Source organism: Bos indicus, chromosome 20, assembly GCF_029378745.1.
Source record: "Bos indicus isolate NIAB-ARS_2022 breed Sahiwal x Tharparkar chromosome 20, NIAB-ARS_B.indTharparkar_mat_pri_1.0, whole genome shotgun sequence".
Classification (NCBI taxonomy): Eukaryota; Metazoa; Chordata; class Mammalia; order Artiodactyla; family Bovidae; genus Bos; species Bos indicus.
In genome coordinates, this window is record NC_091779.1 from 28393677 (window position 1) to 28418040 (window position 24364).

General features: G+C 41.1%; 1 protein-coding gene across 2 annotated transcripts in view; it reads right to left on the bottom strand.

The window, feature by feature from the left end:
* PARP8 (poly(ADP-ribose) polymerase family member 8) overlaps positions 1 to 21865 on the bottom strand; it is a 196743-nt gene extending 174878 nt beyond the window's left edge. The window contains exons 1-3 of one of the 2 annotated variants that reach the window (XM_019982970.2): positions 21728 to 21865; positions 20602 to 20703; positions 19579 to 19633 (exon numbers count right to left, since the gene is read on the bottom strand). In XM_019982970.2, the coding sequence (XP_019838529.2) occupies positions 19579 to 19633; positions 20602 to 20703; positions 21728 to 21758 (188 nt within the window). In that variant the 5' untranslated portion in view covers positions 21759 to 21865. Of the gene's footprint in view, positions 1 to 19578; positions 19634 to 20601; positions 20704 to 20790; positions 20921 to 21727 lie in introns of those variants that run through there. The other variant, XM_019982969.2, reaches the window with a different exon arrangement.
* Between the last annotated feature and the right edge of the window lie 2499 nt (positions 21866 to 24364).

Below are 24364 nucleotides of genomic sequence, written 5' to 3' on the forward strand. Positions count from 1 at the left end.
AATTAGCATATAATTTTAATTCAAACTGTAGATTAATTTATGCTTCTTTAATGCTAATTAAAGAACATGAATATTAGAGACTTTCTTTTTTTAAATTCTACTTAGCAATATTTTCACAAATACGAATATATGGTTAACATTCTTCTCCATGTGCCATCTAAATATGACCTATATATTTTAATGGAAAAGGTATTATATGAGGGGTCTATTTTGATTTACTATTATAATTTGTGTTTTTCTGTAAGAAAAAGGCAACCATAGAGCAATGATTATAATATACAAAAATGTGTATGTTGTGCCTCTCTTACAGTAGAAGGTAGAGCAGTTCTAAATAGACTGGCAATGTTATGTCCCTGCACAATTACTCATATTAGAATGGAAATGTTTAAAATAAACTATGAACACAATACGTACGTAATGAGGGCAGAAGCCACCCTCATCATTCATCTTTATATTCCTAGTTAGAGCACCTTGCTATAGTGTCTTCATTGTAATTGATATTCAACAAATATTTGCAAAATGAATGAATAAGGAATGAATGATGAGAAAAATAATACATAGCTCCTCTGCCTCCTGGGGTTCAATACACTACTTTCTTTTAAATTTAATTAATCCTCAATGTCCTTGTAAAATAGCCAAAGGGGAAGTGTACTTGCATTACATCTGAAATTGATGAAATCTATGAGGAGGGTTAAACCTCTTCCTCAAAGTAAATAAAGCATTCACACTCTGTATAGCACCAGGGTATTTAAATCATTTCCTAGGTAGAAGGCTTTCAATTTGATTCCCTGCAGCATAAACCACAGGAATTCTCCTCAATCTCTTCAAGATAAACCCCTGGGATCCCTGAGCTCTGCTGCTAATCCATCCTCTCTACTATTCATTCTCTTGCTTTTAAAGTTCCTTTTCACTCCCTCCCCCTCCAAATCCATAAAATTTCCAGGTCAACCCTAATTTGAAGCATTTCATCCTACCGTCACCAAATGTACTCTCACTTACGTTTCGACATTCAGAAAGAAAAAAAAGTCATCATACTCATATGAGATCAAGAAAAATAGTTTACCAACATTTGAAAGTAATATTACTGCTCTCTGTTCACCGCTGCTGATCCACAGCTAAGTAAGTAGTAGGATATAAATATAACTTATCTTCACTATTCATGAGGATACTACTCATGAATTAAAAGTCTGACACAACATTTACGTGACCTCATTTTGAAAATTTAAAATAGCATAAGGCCTCTAGGCTTAATTTTATCACAGAAAGATTAAAGACACACAAGCAAGCAGAGATTGTCTGCTGTGGGACACTGGCAAGTTCTCTTAACTTAAAACATCTGATATTAAAAATGCCAAACTTCTACGTGTCTGCAGTAATAAGGTGATTATCACACTGAATACCATTTTTAACACATGGACTGAAAATGTTAAGTGACTACAAATAAGCCCAAATGATTTTATCAAAATTTACCTTCGCAAAATGTTACTTTCAAATTCTTGGTAGAAAAACGTCTTATTCACATTAAAATACAATGAACAAATTATAAGGAAAGGAAGTAGCCATCAAATGTTATTCCCTATACCACCTCCCCTTGTTATGCATTCAATTATGCTTAGTTCAGACCTGGATTTCTCCATTCAGGAGAAGTACAGAATATACTGTTACTTGGGAAAACAAATTTCTAATGGCACAGTCTAACTCAAACAACAAAATTCCAACCATCTATCCCTACACTGCCATCTGTCAACATGACAATGATAATAGGTGCAACATTTACACTGCTTTGTATTGTTGTTGCGCAGTCACTAAGTCGTGTCCAACTCTTTGAGACCCCATGGACTGCAGCACGCCAGGCTCCTCTGTCCTCCACTACCACCCGGAGTTTGCTCAAATTCATGTCCACTGAGTCGGTGATGCTATCTAACCAACTCATCCTCTGCTTTGTAGCAAAAGCTGTAAGTGTGAGCAACGAAACAGTGGTAACCATGAAATTCAACACAGAAGAAAACAAAACATACAAAACCATTTTAAACTATCAAAAAATATGTCATAAAATTTGTCCTTATGTTCCCTCTGGTCCCTGAACGAAGTCTGTGCCATTTTAGACGGGATTCTAACAAGCGTGGTTATTTGGTTTCCAATCACATCATATTCAAAAAGAAGAAACTGAAAAAGAAGAATGGGGTGTGGGAAGACAGAACACAGAAAGTGGGAGATTCAGGATTTGAATGTTCCTCAACCAGGTCACAGTATCTACAGGAATAGCTCCCCCTTAATAATCACACTGTATCATTTACTTTTTTACTTATTAGTCCTTGAACTCACAGACTTTCAACTTCAGGTTGAAAGAAACTCTCTTGTGATTCTTGAGTCTCCTCCATAACTTCAAAATGAGGACTTTAATTCTATTTTCAATAAACTGCTTCACAAGTAGCTGAAACTGAAATTAAATTTCATAATATGAGGCTCTTAGACAATTTGAGCTGTAAGAATAATGAATCTGTAAATTTGCTGCTCTAGATATCAAAAAGGAATATTCACCCTCCTTTTCAGCCACCCAATGCTAATCCCTGTGATTTTAAGTAAACAGGATCTAGCAGATGCTTATAAGTGACTACCCACATCCAGGATGGTAACATGACTTTTGCCTCATGGATCAGCAACCCAACAGCTCTTCAAGAATGAATAACTGGATTCAAAGCTAAACTCACTTAATTTTTAGCTGAAAAAAAAAATTAAGATATTGAAAGAACAAATCTCAATGCTTAATTGTATTTTACTGAAGCTATTTTTTTAAATGAACCAAAAGAACACTTAGCTATGTCATTAAATTCTTGTCATTTAAAATGTCAAGAGAAAGTAGCATTTTCTAACAGGACAGGACACATTTGATTCTTATTGTCTCTGGTAATATACGTTCTTTGAAGTTGGAACAAAAACTCACTCATACCCTATTATTAGGGAAACTACCTATGTAAATTAATTTTTAAGAAAAACTAGGATTGGGCTTCCCTGGTGTCTCAGTGGTAAAGAATACGCCTACCAATGTAAGAGACACTGATCCAGGACGATCCTGGATCACTGAGGATCCGAGATATTGATCCTTGATTCCTGATTCAGGACGATCCCACGTACCACAAGTGTGGAGTCTGTGCTCTAAAGCCCAGGAGCCTCAACTACGGAGCCCGTGTGCCACAGCTACGGAAGTCCATGCACCTGAGACCCTGTGCTCTGAAACAAAAGAAGCCCCTGCAATGAGAAGCATGCGCAGCGCAACTAGAGAACAGCCTGTGCAGCAATAAAGACCAAGCACAGCCAAAAATAAATAAATAATTTAAAAAAGAAAACTAGGGTCTATCTTTTGAATTCACAAAAAAGATAAAACTCAGCATTTCATAAAATTTCAACCATCTGCAAAATTTCTAATACAATTAAGTAATCCATGTGTTTTTCAGTAGGGTATCAAAAATAATTTTTGCTTGCTTCTTTAAATGGCGACGCATGGCTTTTATGAAAATCAGGCATGCCCTCAGGTCCTAACAAAGGACATGGGACAGATGGATTTGTACCAAATATATCAAGATTTTATTTTTATTTATATCTGATTTTGCAATTCTGCCCTCTTACCACATACATGGCTTTCAACATCACTTAGGAAATAACCCTTAGAAAGAGGAAGCTTGAGTTAGGGGAATATGGAGCGCATATGAAAGTGAAACATATTTTATGAGACAGCGATGTTTTTCTTCAGAGTGTATTTGATCAATACACTTAAGTAAGTTTCAAGGGGGGAAAAAATCAACTAATTTTATTTGCCAATTGGTATTTCCCTTAAGAAAATCAATTTCCCCAGGTTTTAACTGTGATAACAGTTGCTCTTAAAAAACTGTAGATTTCTGCATGTAAAATGTATATTGAAATAGACATGCACACAGAGAGAAGCGGACAGAGTGAATGGAGGAGCAGCAAGAATACAGATGGTTTACTAATGACCTCTATGATTATTCACCCTTCCCATTTCCCACTTTGCCTGGCGTATCAGCTCCCAGAGTCTCGAGTGCATGCATGTATACTCAGTCATTCAGTTGTGTTCAATGTTTTGCAACATTTTGGACTGGAGCCCGCCAAGCTCCTCTGTCCATGGGATTTTCCAGGCAAGAATTCAGGTGTGGGTTGCCATTTCCTCCTGCGGGGGATCTTCCCGGCCCAGGGATCACACCTGCGTCTCCTGCACTGCTGGTGGATTCTTTATGGCTGAGCCATCCAGGAAGCCCTAACAGCCTAGAGAGTCACTGTCCAAAAATAAAATTAAAAAGCAGCGCATAGCGTGTGGGAAGCAGGCGGGAGGGTGCTGTGAAAAATAAGAACAAGGGGCAATGATGCAGGGTAATGGAGGAGACAGAGGCAGTCAGCCTAGTGATGAATATTTGGTCCCTGAATTAGCCTCTCTACAAAATCTGAAAAATCCCTTCATTACATTGCTTCAAATTAATTTAAATTATCAAACAGATACTTCAATTAAGCATGTTAATGTCTAGGCTATCAGAATGCATAAAGTTATTCCAGTCACCTGTTTCTTCAAACAGCTTCTCCAGCATGTAAAGGACATGATATGAATGAGAAATCTGCTTGGGACCAAAATGTAAGAGGCAATTCAGAAGCAGAAATTAGGAATTATTTGCCTATCTCAAATTACTGGCTCAGTAAGTCTTTGTTTTTTTTATTGGATTTCCCTGATTATAAGATTCATGTTTCTAACTTATTATCACTAATATATCAAAGGATAAACTTCTTAACTACTATGTAGGAAGTAGTTGTGACATTTACCTGCCAATGTTAGCAAGAGAGAACTCAGACCTCAACAGAACATTTCACCTCATTTGATTGTCACCCCTGGGTCACTTGTGTTAGAATCACCATGTGCCTGTTGCATAAAGCTATGACACAGCCTTAAAATAATTTTTTCCCCCTATGGAGACAGTCACACTACGGGTCAGACACTGCCAGAAAAGTCAGGGGAAAGTGCCAAATGTATCAGAATATATGAAGACATTCTACGGATGGGGGAGGCTAGGACAGTAGGAGGGACCTGCCAAGAGGAGGGCTCTGGTAGTGACTCTAAAACATACTTTAACTAATTTTCCAGAGTTGTGTAATTTTCACAATTACACGACTCGATGAGAGAAAGGGAAAAAATACAAGGTAAAGCAAATAAGAAACGTAGACAAAAACCTGTCATTTTTCAAATTAAAAGAAAAGGAGGCCTAACTATTCTAAAGTTATAGGTGAAGATGAGGAACCCAGAACTTGGGGAAGGCAAGTCAATATCACTGGAATACTGCAGTGACATGACAACAGCCAGTGATTCCAGAGAATCTTCAGACTCTAAAAATGACAAAGGTCTACACTTTAACTTTGAGACACTGGAAAAAAAAAAAGAATAGCATGCAGTTATATAAGTGAACGTATGCTGTGGCTATCTTTTTAACTTTGGTGTATACTTAACACAGTTTTCATTAGAAGTTGTTATTCAATGATAGTATACCTTGCAAATTAATGCCTTTCTAAACTGAGAAAATTTTGTATTTCCAAATCAATCAGGGCAACTGTCCTACCCCAAATAGGGCATTTCTCCCCTTATTCTGCCTGCTCCTGGGGTCTAGACTCCAGGAATTAGCATCGGGTTTGTTGCTGTTCTTGTTTCAGTCACTAAGTCATGTCTGACTCTTTACAACCCCACAGACTATATAGCCTGCCAGGTTCCTCGGTCCATGGAATTCTTCAGGCAAGAATACTGGAGTGGGAGTGGGTTGCCATTTCCTTCTCCAGGAGATCTTTCTGACCCAGGGATCGAACGATTGTCTCCTGCACTGTCAGGCAAAGAATTCTGTACCACTGAGCCACTAGGGAAGCAGAATCAGGGCTAGTGCTATGAATAATTACAAGTATTGCCTTCTCTTTCAAGTCTTGTGTTGGACACAGCAGGAAAGGGTTAACTCGGGCCCTGGCCGTTCAAACCCTGCACATTCCCAGGAAAAGTCTGTCTTTAGGACTGGCCCTTGGCCAGTTCCTAGGAAATGAGCTTGGAGCCCTTGGAATGAATCTTCTACCTGACAAAGATGTTCCTGTAGGCCTGTGGTCTTGGATTTGCTCAGACAGTTATGCCAACAAATGTTTTTTTGCTTTGTGGCTGGAATTTAAATAGCTGAGGTCAGTCACAAAGGGGCATCATGCCTGTGTGCTTAGTTGCTTAGTCGTGTCCAACTCTTTTGAGACCCCAGGCTCCTCTGTCCGTGGCAAAAATACTGGAGTGGGTTGCCATGACTTCCCCATCATGCCTGTGACTGACCCCTAATAAAAGCTCTGGACACCAAGACTCAGGGGAATTTCACTGGTTGGCGATACCCTGCATGTGTTATCACACATCATGGTGGGGAAGAGCAAACGTGTCCATGTGACGCTACTGACCAGACACTTGGGAACTTGTGCTGGTTTCTCTTGGACTTTGCCCAGAGAGCCTGGGCCCTTTGTTGATTTTAATCTGTATCCTTTTGTTAGAATAAAATATAACAGTGAGTTTAACAGCTTTTGAGTCCTATTATTCCTTCTAGGAAACCACAAAGCCGAAGAACAGTCTTCAGGTCTCCCTATCAAACTTACTGGGCTTCCCTGCTGGTTCAGATGGTAAAGAATCTGCCTGCCAATGCCGCAGACCCAAGTTTGGAGCCCCAGGTCATGAAAACCCCCTGGAAAAGGAAATGGTAACCCACTCCAGTATTCTCGCCCGCGATATCCCATGGACAGAGGAGCCTGGCAAGCTACAGTCCAAGGGGTCGGGGTCGCAAAAAATCAGACACGACTGAACAACTAACAACACACTTTTCCAAACCTATTATGTAGTTCAGTCCTCCAAACCCTGCAGTATAACTACTGCCATTTCATAGATGATAAAATCCAGACTTTGAGAAGTTAGTTCATTTAACTGGTTGATTAAAATAATCCAAATTAATGGTGCTATACCATGCTGTAACGTTACAGGTTATAAAGAATTGTGAAATAACTATCAGTTAACCTACATTTGCAGTATTTTCTTCAAAAAACATAAAATACAATTTCATACTCTCTGAATATTTAGACTAAAATTAATTTGTAAACACAGTCAAACTTATAATCATTAAGAACTTTATGTATGTTTGTGGTGGTTCTAAAAGCTACAATGTGGTACCAAAACTTTTAAAGATTATATGAGACTCCTTGCTTACCTATCCCTCCCCACTAAAAAAAATTTTTCAAAGTAATTCAATTCTCTGTGCCTCCAATCTTTGAGAACCATATGCGGACGTGTGTATGTGAGAGAATGAAATAGGCAGCTTATTTTCTTAATGTCTGCAAATGTACTTCAGAATGTTATCTTTGTATGTTGAGGGGGAAAGCTTAAAATGCACTGTCATTTCAGGGTTTTGCAGGTTTGTGCATATGTGCATGTGTGTGCAAGAGAGAAATGTTTCAAAAATACGTTGTTTAAGTTCAGTATTCAGCCACAGAAATACCTGATAGCACCAAGTTCTACTTGGTTTTGAGAAATGCGCTGGCATTATCAATATTGGATTTCTATGGTGACTAAGGGCTTTTCTGGAGGCTCTGATGGTAAAGAATCCGCCTCCAATGAGGGAGACCTAGGTTCAATCCCTAGGGTGGAAGATCCCCTGAAAGAGGGCATGGCAACCCACTCCAATAATTCTTGCCCGGAGAATCCCCATGGACACAGGAGCCTGGCGGGCTACAGTCCATAGTGTCGCAAAGAGTCGGACACGACTGAGCGACTAAACACAATACAGCACATGGTGACTAAAATTCTGGAGGCAAAGAAAATCTGTAATAGTTACTGATATCTCCTGGAATACAAAATACTTATTATTTAATATAGTTTTATAATTTCTATTTGAATAAAACTGATTTCTAATTTAAAACTGATTTCCTTTTACAAAATTAGCTAAATGCTAAAACCATAACACAGGTTACCCATTTCAGTTTTGTGCCAAGACACTTTTATTTAGTAAAACTAAATAGCTAATTTTATACTTTCCTGATTTAAATTTATATACCTGTATAATACAGAAAGAAATCCTTAAACTTTCTATAGATCTGAATCATAAGTTGGAAAAGTTTTGGCAAGTACCTGCTTTTTTTACCCCTGGCAATTTTTTTAAACAGACTTTTTGTTTTAGAGCAGTTTTAGATTCACAGCAAAACTGAGCAGAATATAGAGATTCCTCATGAAAAGTGTGTGAAAGTGTTAGTCACTCAGTCACTGCCTGACTCTTTGCAACCCCATAGACTGTAGCCCACCAGGCTCCTCTGTCTATGGGATTCTCCAGGCAAGAATACTGGAGTGGGTAGCCATCCCCTTCTCCAGAGGATCTTTCTGACCGGAGAATCAAACCTGAGTCTCCTGCATCGCAGATGGATTCTTTACCATGTGAGCCACCAGGGAAGTCCAAACACCCTTGACACTCGACACAAGCACTGCCTCTCCCATCACCAACATTCCCCACCAGAGCAGTATATTTATCACTAACGAGGAACGTATACTACACATCAATATTATCCAGAATCTACAGTTTATTTTTAGGGTTCACTCTGCATGTTGTACATTTTATGGATTTACAAAAATGCACAGTGACATATATGCACTCATACAGTATCACATGGAACAGTTTCAATATCCTAAAAATTCTCTGTTCTACGTATTTCGCCATTCCTTCTCCTTTAACTCCCGGCAACTATCTCCATGCTTTTGTCTCTTCCAGAACGTCATGTAGTTGGAACCACACAGTACACAGCCCTTGAGATCGGCTTTTTTTACTTAGCAGAATGCACTTAAGTTTCCTCCACGTCTTTTTGTTTTGGACCTCTCTGGTGGTGGTCCTATAATGCAGGAGACCTGGGTTCAGTCCCCAGGTCGGAAAGATCTCCTGGAGAAGGAAATGGCAACCCACTCCAGTATTCTCGCCTGGAAAATCCCATAGACGGAGGAGCCTGGTAGGCTACAGTCTATGGGGTCACAAAGAGTCGGACATGACTGAGCAACTTCACTTCGTGTCTTTTTATGGCCTGATAGCTCGTTTCTTTTTAGCACTAAAAAACAATCCATGTCTGGATATACCACTGTTTACTTATCCATCCACCATCTGAAGGACATGTTGGTTATATCCAGGATTTGACCCTTTTGAGTAAAATTGCTGCAAACATCATGTGCAGATTTTCATGTGGACATTCATTTTTCAAATCTTTTGGGTAACTACCAACGAGTGTGACTGCTGAATCACAGGTCAGAGTAGGTTTAGTTTTACAAGCAACTATCTATGTAAGCAGTCTTCCAAAGTGGTTGGACATACACTTGGCTTTCCCACCAGCAGTTCCTATCGCTCCATATCTCCAACAGCATTTGTGCTTTCAGTGATCTGGATATTGGCCGTTCTAATAGCTGTGAAGTATTAAGCACCTGAATTCTGATTTCAAAGTACATTTGAAATGTAACATTTCCCAGAATAATCCAAAGACTGAAAAATGTCAACATTTCTTTTAAAAAACTTTTTTATGAAACTATTGCCCTAAGTAGATTTTTCCCTATCAATTACTTACAGCTAGAAAGAATTTTTTATATATTGGACATCGAGAATTGATACTGGAAATTTTAAATTAATGACATAGGAAGTCAACACAGAAAGCGCAAATGAAATCAAACTAGTATGATTTCAAAAAATTAAGTTCAAAAGCTTTCTTGGCCAAAGTTTCATCAGTGGGGGGATAAACTCAGTGAAGAATATGCAATTCTGATTGAAATCATTTAATTGAAACTCACTGAATTTACTGTTCTAGGCTAGTTTTCCCAGAAGGATCGGCTGATCCAAGAAGAATCAAGAAAGAATGTGGCTCGCAGTGAACTATTCAAACATCTTTCTTCGTTAGCTAAAAATGAAATGGCAACCCACTCCAGTATTCCTGCCTAGGAAATCCCACGGATAGAGGAGCCTGGCGGGCTATAGTCCATGGGGTAGCAAGCGTCAGACAGGACAAAGCAACTAAACCACCACCACCAATCACTATAGACATCATATCAAATTCTGTAGTAATAATAAAGCGATGACTGCTTTTCAGCTGGAGGGCCTGTATTTTTCCTGCTGCATATCTAGCTGTGGTGCATTTTAATGAGAAAGGATGACTGCACCAGCTTCTATCCAGGAAGCAGATTTTAGCCTTCTGCTTAGGTCTCCCACATGCTAATATGGATGACTTTGTTCCGAAGAAGATCACTGATACAAATACATGTAGGTGAATAAATGTATTGTCACAGTTACAAATTCAATGTTAACATTTTACACACTAACTTCCAAGTGAGAAACCTAGAACTAGATTCTCAGTATGTGTGAGGTTCCACTGAATCACAACAGTAGTTAGTACAGAAAAAAACATCTAATGTTAACATGAATCACTCTGAATACAGAACACTCTGAATACTCTGACCCTCTGTCCCCAGGAGTGCACTTTAAAGCAGACAATTCATTCTCCACACATATGTTAGCACAAGTAACGTGTGCATGCTAAGTCATTTCAATTGTGTCCAAGTCTTCACGACCCTATGGACTGTAGCTTGCCATGCTCCTGTATCCATGGGATTCTATAAGCAAGAATACTGGAGTGGGCTGCCATGCCCTCCTCCAGGAGATTGTCCTGACCCAGGGATTGAATCCTTGTCTCCGGCATCTCCTAAATTGGCAGGTGGATTCTTTACCACAAGCGCCACCTGGGAAGCCCAAAGTAATGTGTGGCTGCCTGAAGTTTAACGACTAATGCTCTTTAAAGAAGAGAGAGTTTATTTCCAGGCTAGTGTTGAAAAAATTCTGAGAAATGTTTGAAAACTCCTTCAAGTAATTTTCTCATATAGTCACTGGGAGGAAAATGATTTTACAAAATAGATACCTTCATTGATTTATTAAATGTAATTTGTCAAAGAAATGAAACATTTAGATAAATTCTAGTCTTCTCTCACCACCAACTTCTCCCAAAATATATATTCCATCAAAGATGGCTCACTAAGAAGCTCTACTGCAGTCAGAGTGGCAGAATCTAAGAGGACATAACGAGTCCTTCTGCTGCACAGGATCATTATCTACCTCTAACGCGTCCTTAAAAGGCTGACTTCTAATCATGTGCCAGAGAGGGCCCTGCTAACTTCAGTGCTTTCATAAAGAAGAATAGATGAGAGCTCTCATTATAAATGACTTCAATACAACCAAGGAGAGAGTGAGCAGCCCAGAAAAAGAAGTCCTCATGTAGAAATGTTGGTGGCATGAAATGCCAAGTGCCTTTAACTAAGACTTTCCCTGTCATAAAGCAAATTCTGTAAAAATGACTGCAAATAAATTCTTTGGGGCTCAGTGTGAATCGGCAATTTCCATTTATATTATACTGTTGTTTACTCAAAAACTTTTTAATGAATAGGACTCAGAGTTTGCCAAAGTGTTTTCCACAAAACAGCTCTCTTGAGATGTTCCAGATCTGTAATCAAATAAGTCTGAAAAACCCTGAATAGTTAATTCACCTCTTGGGTATGCATAATGCACACTAATATATAAAAGCCTCTAAGAAGACAACCATTAAAATTTTTTAATATTGTTTAACTAAGCATTTCCCAGACATATTTGGCTACATATCTAACAGCTAATTAAACAGTTTGGGAAATGCTACCACATAGGAAAAATATTACTATCATTTAAGAAATATTAGGAAATACTATACTCTGGGCACTATGCTAAAACGAGTTCTAGTTCTTAAAGTACTGATTTTATTTGTGTGACTTATTTTATTCAACTTATTATTATTTCTTTTATACAGCTCTATCCTTAATAGTATTTTGGTCTGTTGTTTTCCAATTTTGCCTGATTTTTTTTTCTGCATAGATATGAAAGTCTAGCAAATGTAAACTAGTTATATTAGTCTCTGGCTCAATTCTCTACTTCAAACACAGGAAATATTTTACAACTAAATCTTGGCTAATAACAACCTGTATTTGTTTTTTAAACAAAACAGTGATGAAAATGCAAATAACTACAGCACTTCAGAGTTGGTTAACAAATCCTAAGAATACTTTCAGGCCATTGGGAAGGTCTTTCCAACCTACATTTCAAAATGTTCAGAAAGAAGCTATCTTGGTTGCTAATTTCAGTATAAGGAAAAATGATCTGACTGCTCAAAGGCTTATGTGAATGTCTTCCTTTTAAATTTAACACTGAATCATTTGCATCCTCCATTTAATACCAAGAAGGTGTCAGCCACAAACCGGATGTCACCAAGATGCAAATAAACTACAAATGAGACCAGCTGTTGTTATTCAGTATAGGGACTGATCTATTTATTTTCTCATCCCACCCACCCTCCTCAGGTTTCATTTTTGTCTTCTCAATCTCAACTTGTTCCACTCGGGGTCTCCCTCTATCCTCTTCTGTGTGAACACATTACATATTTTCACAGACATGCCACTTGTGGTCAAAGGAAAGATGAAATCAATCAGTCTTTGTGATAATAAAAACCATGATCTTGATAGCCAAACCAAGAATATTATGCAACACAGATGTTATCTATCAATAAACCTTGAAGAGCCATATATGCTTAATGCACTGAGTTCATACAAACTGTTGCTAATTAGAGAGATGAGGTCAATAAATAAACAGCAGTGAGTTAGCATTTGGAAGGCTGAGAAACATATATGAATGGATGGGAAAGGTCACTTTTGAGAGTCAAGAATGGGAATTAAATTTAATCTGGAGAAAATCTTGGTTGCATTTGAAAGCTTCTGAGCAGGTAAGTGCTTTGATTAAATACATAGTTAAAGAGTTCAGGTATAAATGAACTGGATGGGTGAGTAGCTGTTAATCGAGTATTTTAAGTCACTTGGTTCAAAGTGACTGACCTAAGTCAGGGTTATCAGGACCCAGACCAAGTGTAGACATGGGGAGCGATGAAGGTGCCAACAATGATTTCAAAGTAAGAGCTGGTGGAGCTTAGAAGGTGAAGAAGGTGGGATACATGAAACCTGAGACCGAGGTTCCCCACACCAGGCTCAAATGATGTCAAGCTGACCAGGGGAAAGGCTGGGAAGAGAAGCTTCTTCAAAGGAGGAAATGTTTCCATGTGTTGGGTTGAACTGCCCAGCAATGAAGTGAGATAACTGAACAGAAAACCTGAAGTATGATCACAATAAGACAAGAATGACAAGTTTTATTAATAAAAACATATTTTGATTAGTCTTTCCTGGGGGCACATGGGAGACAGGATTGCAGAAATTTAGAGAATGAAAAAAAGAAAGATTACGTATCAATAACTTGATTAAAATTCCATACTAAGTCAGTGACAGCTGTCCTAGAGCAATACTTATCTATTACAGCACAACCCATCCAAAAGCAAATGTGTGCAGAGAATTACAAAATATTTTTCAGACTGATGAAATTTCACTTTTATGCCTTTTTTTTTTTCTTTTTTCCCCAATGCTGCAGAAAGAGATGATGGGGAATTTAAATTAGATGGGCCCAATATTTGCACAAGAATTCCACAGTCTATGTAGATAAGTTTCCTACCATTACTGCTTAGCGTTGGGCTCGGGCACTTGCCCTGTCAAGCAATAGATTTTCAGTACTGCCCCTGGCAGACATTCTACCAGCAAAAGCAATCCCTGCCCAGGCCCAAACATTCCCAGCTATTCTAGTCAGGCCAGTTCAACCCATGCCCCTTAAAACCTCACAAAAACACTGACTTATACTGCAGTATATCCCTACTCAGCTTCTTACTAACCATAAACTATTTAAACTACCCAACAGTTTCTTTAGCTATAAAATGTACAACAGCTGACAAAATACCTATTGGTCTTCTTTGTTGCAAATACAGGATGTAAGGTAGGTGAGACCATGCCCAATAAATATCATTAGCAGTATTATTTTAATCCATGAAATAAATGGAGTTTAATTTTTTTTAATATATAAGGTACAATAAACTTGTGTTAAATTGGTGGTTACTTTAGGTCAATGGTTTTAAAACTCATTTACCAATGAAACATTTTTCAAAGAAAATGTTATACCGGAACAGAAAAAGCTAGATAGAGCAGCTGTAATTTACAAAGGGATGTGAAAGCCTGGCTCTCACTCATTCAGCTTCCTTCACACTCCCTTCCACCAGTCACCTCAAACCTCCAAGGCAGGTTCCCAGGGCTCCAGCAAACACACTTTTAAAAAAAATATCATTTTGGGTAATAATTGATATAATCAAAAATTATGGAAAACAGGTCCCCATTGGTAAGAGAAGCATTCTAATTTTTTTTATTTTTTTTAAAAATGATCATTCTTTTCATTCTGACACCTTCAGGAGCTCTTGAAGGTTTCAAAATAATTACATATTCCAAAATTTTAGTGTACTTTTTGCATAGTGAAAATTGATGAGTCTTTTTTGAGATGCTGGAATTACTTCTCCACCCTCCCAGTTCCCCAACTCCTGCACACATGTACACACCTCCTTTCTAGGAAACTCAAAAGAAAACAAATGCACTTTAGCAATCAACTGGATTGCCTCTTTCCATAGCATCCCATCAGTAAAGGACTGTGCAATGGGAGCCCCAGCAGATTAGGATCCCCAGAAGATGTGGTCGACCACCAGAGTGGTGTTGATTTTTGTAACTGAAATAAATACTCTGAAAAAAACAAACTCTCCAGTGTACCACAGCCCCCATAACTCTCTATTATCCTAAAAAACTGCATTATCTGTCTTCTGGAAACATTTGAACAAGTCAGATAATAGGGCTTATAACTTGAGTAAGCAACTTCTGGATTCATAAGAAATTCCATTCCTCAGTGATATCACCAGATTGGGGGCTTTTTGAACTATCTGAGTATCCCTATACCTGGTTATTTGGGTTAGGAAATTGCTTTCCACCAGCCAGAAGACCTGTCAATCTGGGACTTACTTCCCTGATGGGGCAGTGGATAAGAATCCACCTGCCAATGAAGCGGTCACCCGTGTGATCCCTGGCCCAGGAAGTTCCCACATGCTGCAGAGCAACTAACCCCAGTGCACTCTAGAGCCCAGGAGCCCCAACTCCTGAGGCTGCACGCTGCAACTACTGAAGTCTGTGCACCTAGAGCCTGTTCAGGACAAGACAAGCCACGCAGTGAGAAACCTGTGCACCTCAAGGACGCGTGGCCCCACGCTCACTGCAACTAGACAAAGTCTAGGCAAAGGAATGTACACCCGGCACAGCCAAAAATAAAATTATTTACTTCAAAAAAGTAAAGCTGCGGACACACAATAAAGGGTGTAAACTCACAGGCAACTCTGAACATTCCACCAAACATTAAATTTCTAATTTATTAATAATTTGTAAAATAAATATTAGATTTCTTATCATGCACACTCCTTGACTGGAAAATTCCTAATTCAATTAAGTATTTCTTTACTCTCATATCCTTTCTAAAAGAAAGACATTAATGTTATATTCTTGGGTGAAAAACAGTGAGGTCTCGAGAGGATAACAACAGTCTTTGGATGTGTACATTTTATATGCAGACAGACACAGAAAAATTCTGAGAGAATAAATGCTAATGTTAATAGAAGACGGAGAAATCATGTGGTTTTTAATTTAATTTTATTTTTGACATCTCTTTTTCCATTTTCTTTTCTTAAACAATCAACATTTAAAACCTCAGGTATATCTTCACAATACCTTCCTTGCTAAAAGCTCAGTCAGGGAATCCTACCAGGGTCCATGACCAGGCTCCTTCAGGGCTCCCCCTACTCTCTATCTTTAACCTCTGGCCCCAAGTACTCAGCCTGCTTCCCCAGCCTCTCAGCAGCTGTCCCCACTCATTTGGCCCCTTCTGTTTCTTCTACCACTGACTGTACAACTAACTGCAAGTGAGGTGAAGGACAAGAGCCCCAAATCTCTGGTCTTAAGTTTACTACCAACCATAAGGGAGAAAGAAAAAAGTAAACAAACAGCATGACAAAGTATAGGGAAGGAGTGAATTTGCATCAGCTTACAAACTGTATACAATTGAGGCTCCTGGTTTATAGTTTTTAGCACACCCGTGAAATTGCGAGGCAGCATTCGGGAGGAGCCCACAGCAGGCCCAGGACTACCAACGACTGTGGAGTTCTTCCCAGGAGGCCAGGAATCAGAAGCATTGTAAGGATCAGTGCTACAATGAATTAACCTTGCCCAATATATATATACCCCAAGTTTTCAAGCATATGTAGATTGCATTAATAATCAATTCTTAACATTTAACACTTCTTTTCTCATTGTTTCTCAATCAAATGATGCAAAAACTACAACTCTCAGGTAAACGGCTGCATCATTTTTTTGATGTTCAAGAGTCTCAAGAGATTGTTCAAAGAGGCTGGGAACACTAGTGTATAGAAAAGAGGCCAGGTCTCAGAAGTGTGACAGAACTGGCTTTACGTGGAAGCTCCGTCATTAACTGAGGAAATCTGAGCCGGTTCTCTAAACTCTCTGAGCCTCAAGTTTCCAAATACAAAGCTGGGGATAATAATAATTCCATGAATCTTCCCACGAGGGAAAAGCAAGTGAACAAAGTCTTCTAGCTGACTATCTGCTCCCCTTCAAACCTCACCTGAAGTCCACACAGATAGAAGGGCAAATGTAAAAGGCACTCTGCCCCTCTCACAACCTCTAAATGAAAGGCCAACCTACTAGGCCGATGGCCAGCCCTGACACGCTGGCCTCTTGGCATGTCCTCTTATCCACAGAAACACACACACACACAAAATTATATGAAAAAAATTTTCAGTATTATTTCTTTTTTGAAGAGTAACATATAAAATCAACTTCTGCCTCAGAACAAAGTGTAACTATTCTTGGACAGTGTCAGAGAGGAAACAGTAGATTAAGTTTTATATATAACCTGAAACTGAAAATTATTTTTGAAATCATTTCTTGAACATAAATGTTTTCAATGGTTTAGATGAAATGATAGCACAGTATAATTCAAGATAAACATGGACTATCTCTCCAGAAGATCTCCACCTTCCTTTAATCAGGAAAATAAGTCTAGTTTACAGGAAATGACTGAGCACCAAGGAACTGATGCTTTCACATTGTGGTGCTGGAAAAGACTCTTGAGAGTCTCTTGGACAGCAAGGAGATCAAACCCAGTCAGTCCAAAGGGAATCAACTCTGAATACTCATTGGAAGGATTTATGCTGAAGTTGGAGCTCTAATACTCTGGCCACCTAATGTGAAGAGCCAACTCATTGGAAAAAAACCTTGATGCGGGGAAATAGTGAAGGCAGGAGGAGACAGGGGTGACAGAGGATGAGATGGCTGGATGGCATCACCAACTTAACCAACATGAGTCTGATAGTGAAGGACAGGGAAGCCTGGCAAGCTGCAATCCATGGGGTCGAAAAGAATTGGACACGACTTGGGAACTGAACAACAACAATCCAAAATGACACTATCAACTGAATATAGTAAGTCGATAAGCATTTTAAATCAAAGCAAAGGATTATTTCATTTTTAAATACCTGATGACACACAGCAATGAGAAATACTAACAAGTATCAAATTCTAATATAGACAATGTAGTTCATGCAAACAATTTTTTTTCTTTCAGAAAATTTATTTTCTGCCATTAGCTACAAACCCATAAAGGGGTAATATTAAAGGTATTATTATTACAGTACTAAAACAATCTTTTATACGTTGGTTTATAGAGCAAGCTTTTGGAAGGACAAAGCAATCACAGCAACAATTCACAACAGTCTTTAAAAAGCAGACTATTCCACATTACAAATGCAAGTGAACTGTTATTTAAATCAGGAAGCAAGGAAAAAACTATCCTTTAGGAGGATAACATAGATGAGGAAACATCTCTTACTTTACGAGCAGCCATGGTGTTTTCTTACTTTACGAGCAGCCATGGTGTTTGTTCCTACACTGAAAACTGATGTTATCGCAATTATCCATCCCAATCTCCAGGCCTTGCTCCTGGAGGCAGTTATAACTTCTCCACCTCTTACTGTGTTAACACTAGTTCAGTAGTTTCCTGATAAAGAATCTTACTGCAAACAGATCTTAGTGATTAACTGTAAGGTTCATCCCCTTCTTGTACAGATAAGTAAACTGAGGCCAAAACAAGTATCTTACTGTTAATAATAAAGCTAATTAGTTGAAAAGCCTACCCAGGGCTTTCCCAGTCCACACCTCTCATGAGAACCACAATTGTGAAACAGACAACTCAAGCAGGTATCAACCCAGAAGCATAGGAAATGTTTTCAGTGGGCCGCATAGCATAATTTTAACTATTAAAACAATTCAAGCGATTATTAGTTATACACCAGCATCCTTCAGACAGTAAGTGTAGGAACAGTGCTAATTTGCCTGAATCTCTTCTAATATATTCTTTTTATTCAAAAGCAACAGTACAATGGAAAATTTAGAAATATTGTCATTTTAATAAAGTCCATACTACATATGCTATATTTTCAACTAGTAAATCAAATCAATATACCAATCCTGACACTTAGGTACATTGTGCCTATGGGAAATGTGATAACTATTTCAATGCAAGCTTTTTTGAAATGTACACTGCAACACAAATCCTAAGCATTTTTAAGATTCACATTAATTCCAAGCTTTTTAAAAATGTATTTACAGAAGAAAGCTTCTTTTGCAATTTATATGTTCCTAAATGTTTCCATTAGCTAAAAGATATTTTGGAATATGATCAAACAGTATTGAATATCAGGTTCTAACAGCAAAGCTAAATCTCTGACAGTTCTCAGATGTGGCCACTGCTTTAAACCACTGTGTCCCCAAAGGTCTAACAGGGTAAAAATTCTACCTTAACAAGTGAAGACAGCATGGCATATTTAATGGTTTAATTTCATCTCTAAGTGGTAAACACAAAATTGGATTTGGGCTTACTTCACACTGCTAACAACTTAGTATTAACATATGCATCTCTCATTCTTCCTCCTCAAGAAAGAAGTTTACACATTCCAGCTACATATAACTTCCAAATTCTTTCTATGAAAACCAAAATAGGACTCCTTTAAAAAAAAAATAAAAAAAGATGGAGAATTGGCAGACTACATGTTTATGGTAACCTACAAAAAAACATAGAAATGTGCAGCCCTAGCTCACCAGAAAAATCACATGTGACCAAACTATTCTGTGACATCTTATGTCTTTTATGCCCAATATTCTGGTTTTGCATTCGCCTATGTCAAACCCTAAAGGCTCAAGAGCTAGGTACTACTGTAGAACATCTTTAGCACGAAGAGTGTGAGAGCTCTGTTGTTGGCCCGTGGCGTGATCTTAGAAACACATGAATCAAACCTATTTATTTCCCCTCTGCTATTTAAAATCGAGAGACCTCAGGCTTGGGACGTGGCTAAACGACAACAAAAAGAGAAGAAGAAAAAAACACCCGAACACGGAACACGCTAAGAACAAAGGAAACACCAGCTTGTGAACAGGAAATGAAGCAACTCTATACACATAAATACCTTTTGGGGCCGCCAACGTAGGTGAAAGTAAAGGTGGAGTCTGAGTATCTGAAATCTGAAACGAAAAGTCTTGTTAAAAGCTACCCCCTGGAGTGGATTTTTAACCCTCGTCCTGACTCGGACCCCTTATTTATTTGATAGAGCCAAGGGGAGGCCTGGCTGGGCGGGAGGCGAGAGCTGGAGAACCCCGAATTCCCCTCTCCGAGCGGTGCCGGAGGGGATGCTGCGCACCCCGAGCCGGGTGCCGCGCGTGGCCGCCCCCCGCAACAAGTGCCGGGTGCCATGGCAACGGCGGGAATTTCCCGGTCCGGGCTGCCGGAAGCGGCCCCCGCTGAGCTGTCGGCTCGGGGAGCAAAATCCTGTCCCCCTCCAGGGGGAGCAAAATGGACGAAAGACGACCCCCAAGCAGAGGCTCGGGGCGCCTTAGGGACCTAGGGCATCTCTCCTTTTTCCGGGGCATGACATTGCCAGTCGAAGGTACTAGAGGGAGCCGAAGCGACCGGAGATCGGCCCAACGCTGCCCACCGGGGGGGGGGGGGGGGGCGGGGGGGCCTCGGCGCCCGGCGCAGCCAGCCAGCGCCGCGCAGCGCAGCGGGCTCCATTCCTGGCTGCCGCCGCTCAGCCCATTGCGCAAACCCGGCGGGTCCTATCAGCCGCCTGGGTCGCTGCTGCTGAAACCCCGGAGGCGGGATCGGACGCTCCAGGCGTCCACAGGGGACTAAAAATACCATGCACGGCTCCTTGCCTAGACCCCTGCTCGGGGCCACCAGGGTTCTGTCCCCAAAGCTGGTGACCGCCCCAGACCGGGGGGAGGGGAGAAGGAGAGAGGCTGTTGCCCCCTCCCCCTTTTGGCTCCCGCTCCCGCTGCAGCAGCTGTTGCCAAATGAACCCCAGAATGGGGATGTACAACCCACCCCCCATCCCCAGCCACACACCTCGCGGCCAGAAAACTGGGCAAGGGGGTGACGGGCGGACAGAGGAAGCTGGCGCTGGGTCCGAGGCTCTGGAAAGGCGAGAACTCACCTGCAAACAGGCAGTCCTTCTCGGCTCTGGACTTCTGGATCACGACGTCGATATCCTTCTGAATTCGCTCTTGCCTTGAACACATCCCCATTAAATAAATCCCTGGAAAAGAAGCAGCCGCTATTTTCCACCCCACCCCACCCCCTCGCACGCTTCCAGCTTTCGTAAATATTCAGTTAAAAATGAAACCTCTGGCCGAGGCAGGGGCTGAAGGCGAAGTGGTTTCGGAAGTGATCCCGGGTGAGAGAGGAGGCGGTGGTGGCGGAGGAGGAGGCGGGGGAGGTCGGCTTTGCATTCCCAGATGTGACCGCCCAGCTGCTGCTCGCCGCTGCTGGATTCCAATTTCTTCCCCTCCTGACAATGGATGGTGATGACACCGACTCTCACTTTCTCCCTCCCCCCGCCAAGACCAACGGCCGTGGGGGGGCCGAGGGTGCTGGAGACGGCCGGAGAGCGATCACCGGCCGGGCGGCGGGCGCCGGCGAGGGGCGAGCCCCGCTCCGCCTCACGCGCGCACACCCCTCGCGGCCCGCACGCCGGCCTTCCACACCCGCGCACACTCGCGCCCGCGGGCGGCGGCGGCCGTGCCGAAGCTGCTGCAGCGCCGCCGGCCGCCGACCCTCCCGCGCCCGCCGCCCAGTCACCCGGTCCCGGCCGCCCGGGCTTCGCTAGTATCCCCGCCGGCAGAGCGCAGGCTGGATTCCCCAGGCCAGCCGCCGCTCGCGCCGGGGGCTGAGTGGGAATGTCGGTAGTGAAGACTCCCTGGGGCTCCTAGCCCGTCCCCCGCCCCCCTCTTCGCGCTTCCACCACTTTTATGAATTCGACTCCACTTTCGGAAGGAATTATGAGTCATATGGAAAACCCAAACCCGAGTGGCTGGAAGGGGGGAAGAGGGGCAAAGCGAAATCGTTCAAAATGGGAAATAAATAAATAAAACGAACAAACCCTTCCTTGTTGTCACATCAGGCAAGATGGAAAAAGCCTTGAAATGACTCCAGACGTACACCCTCCCGTGCCTACACTGCCAGAGTGTTTTCTCCCGGATAAAAGTAGTACAGCCCTTCTGGAGCGCCCTTTAGGAAACACAACCCCTTTTGAGAGACTTCTTCCACTTGCAGAGACTCACCCGTTCTGCTCTGCTCGGTCTTTCCGTCCATGAAAAATTGGCAGAATCAACTGGCACGTGCCAGGGTCTCCGTCAAGGATGGATATCTGTTTGGCTTGTTGTTTAATGCCACCCTTTTGCCAGTCAGTCAAGAGAAAGCTGCTACAATCCTGTTGTCTTGCCTAGAACTGAGATAGTGCTCTGAGCCTCACTTTCTGTTCTGCCTGAGGACAACTTGGGCCGAGGTAGCTGCCCTGCCTCTGTACTGCCATGTGCCCTAGGACGGGCTTGTTAATCTTTTCTCCGCTGGGACGGCTTCCCTGAGCAGTGCATGTCTCGCCTGGTTCTGCATCCCCAGTGCCTGGTGCAGTGCCTGGAATATAACGGGGAGGCGAAAATGCTTGCTGTCTGAATGCATGAATGAGTTCAGCCTCTTTATAGATAGTCCAGCTTCAATGTGCTTCCTTATCACTATGAGTACCCAAGAGTTGTCAAACTGGCTCAGACCCTTAATCAGTTCAGTTCTGATGCTGACAGTGACTATGTGCTCTTTAGGAGAATTAGGAATGGCTGTGATCCCTTATGGAGTCTTTAGATTCTAGAGAGAAAAGCATCCAGAGATCATATGCCCCAACTCCTCTGTCTTGCAGAAAGAAAACACAAAATGATTTGTTGTACAGCCTGGAATACATCACATTCATTGTGAATTATAAGAGGAAACGTTCATCTGCATTACTTGGACCACTGCAGTCTTCGAGTAGAGGCTCATCTGCTGCTCACCCTTCCTGAAATGCTTCTTGACTAGGGCAGGACAGGTTCAAGTCTTTCCTGGTCATGTTGCTTTGTACAGGCCCCTTGGCTGCCAAAAGCACTTTCTTCTCTTTCTCCTAACACTGGGTATCATGAACACTTCCTCCTGCCGTCCTGTGCTCTAAATTCCCGAAAAACTTAAAATCTATGAGCTCACAAGAGATAATTTTATAGTTGTCTATCCATCAAGCTTGTGTTCCCAAAGTAGTACTCTTTCCACAAATAAATTTGAAATCGTTTTAAAGGCATGGAATGTTTTGCCCTGGATCACCTCCTGGTTTACTACTCACTCCATAAAATAGGCCTTCTTGTGATTTGCCCTACATTTTTTTTTTTTTTCAGGCTTTACAGGCTGCCGTGTTTTGGTTAAACAAAGCTAACCTCACTCTGTTCATGCCCTGAAGGTGCAGTATATTTAAATATTTTTAAATTTTAAGGGATAAGGAAAAAAAAACTTTTCTATCTGCATTTCTACAAGATAAGTTTCTCTAATAAAAACTTCCAAGCCATCAATATTGCTAAGCTAGATCTTTATGACATGGTGCTTTCAAACTCAGCTCACAAGCCAGTGTCCTGCTTACCCCACCTCATCTCAGACTCTTATTTAAACATTTAGATTATTTGTGGTCTTATTAAAAACTATATTCACCTTTGAGATGAGGAGGTTATATCCCTACCTTAAACACTGTGCGCGCGCGCGCGCGCACACACACACACACACACACACACACACACACACACGCCTTCAGGAACATAGTAAATAGCAGACCCTCAATCACTATGCTTTAAAAAGGAATCATTTTTTCACAATGAGAGACAATTTCTGTGACATGCTATAGTAATTGGACGTAATAATCTATGTGTTAGATGATAGAGTCTAGCCAAAAATGTTCCACTGGTTTATAAAAATGATCCCAAGCCAACCAATAGAATTTACTAGAAAAAAAAATGTAAATTCCTCACCTATGCTAAAATCTTCAACTGCAGAAGTGTAACATAATGGAAATGTGGCAGCAAGTTCAACGGTGTGATGTAGCTATTTATAACTCGCACTTATTCAGAACTTAGTAGCCCAGCCTGATACTGCTCTAAAAGTTTTACTTATGTTAACATTTAATTCACAATAACCCTCTAGGGACGCTATACTGTTATTCTTCATATTTGAGAAAAGAGGAGACTGAGGCACAAAAGGGTTCATTAGCTAAGGTGGGACCTGATGGGCAATGAACCTTTTCCTCTATCCAAATCTTTCAGCAGTTGAACTGAACTTTAAGGAAAATAAACGTTCAGAAGTCTCACTGCTGAGTAAACTGGCCCCACTAATGGCATCAGGCCAGGAGTTAGGCCAACAAGAAGTCCTATAATGGATTCTGAGGGCGGCCTGGAGCCTATGGCTTCTCAAAATAGCCTCTTCTAGTGGCAGTTATATTTCTCTTTCCTGCAGTGAACTTCCTTTCTCAAATGAATCCCAGCCCTCAGTAAAGTCTAAAGTAAAAGCGTGAGCTCTGCTATTCCATGGGGATTAAGAAAAGAGGTTGAGGGCAGGATTGTCAAAGACAACAGTCCCCTTTCCCAAATGGTGTTATCAGTAGCAAATGCCCATGGGAATGCCCAGCAGACTTGGTCAACCATGGAAACAGCAGTGTGATAACTTGCCTTTGTGGTAGAATCAGAGTCAAAAAGGCAGAGGTTGAGTCTGAGGGGTTGCTATGGGAAGGGGTAACCAAGAACCTTAAGCTAGAGTGAGGAGGTGAGATTTTATCTGAGAGAAATGGGAAGCTACTGGAAGGAAGGCAATCTCAAAGCTCTTGCCAATTTTTAGGTTTATATAGGTTCTTCTTGCAATTG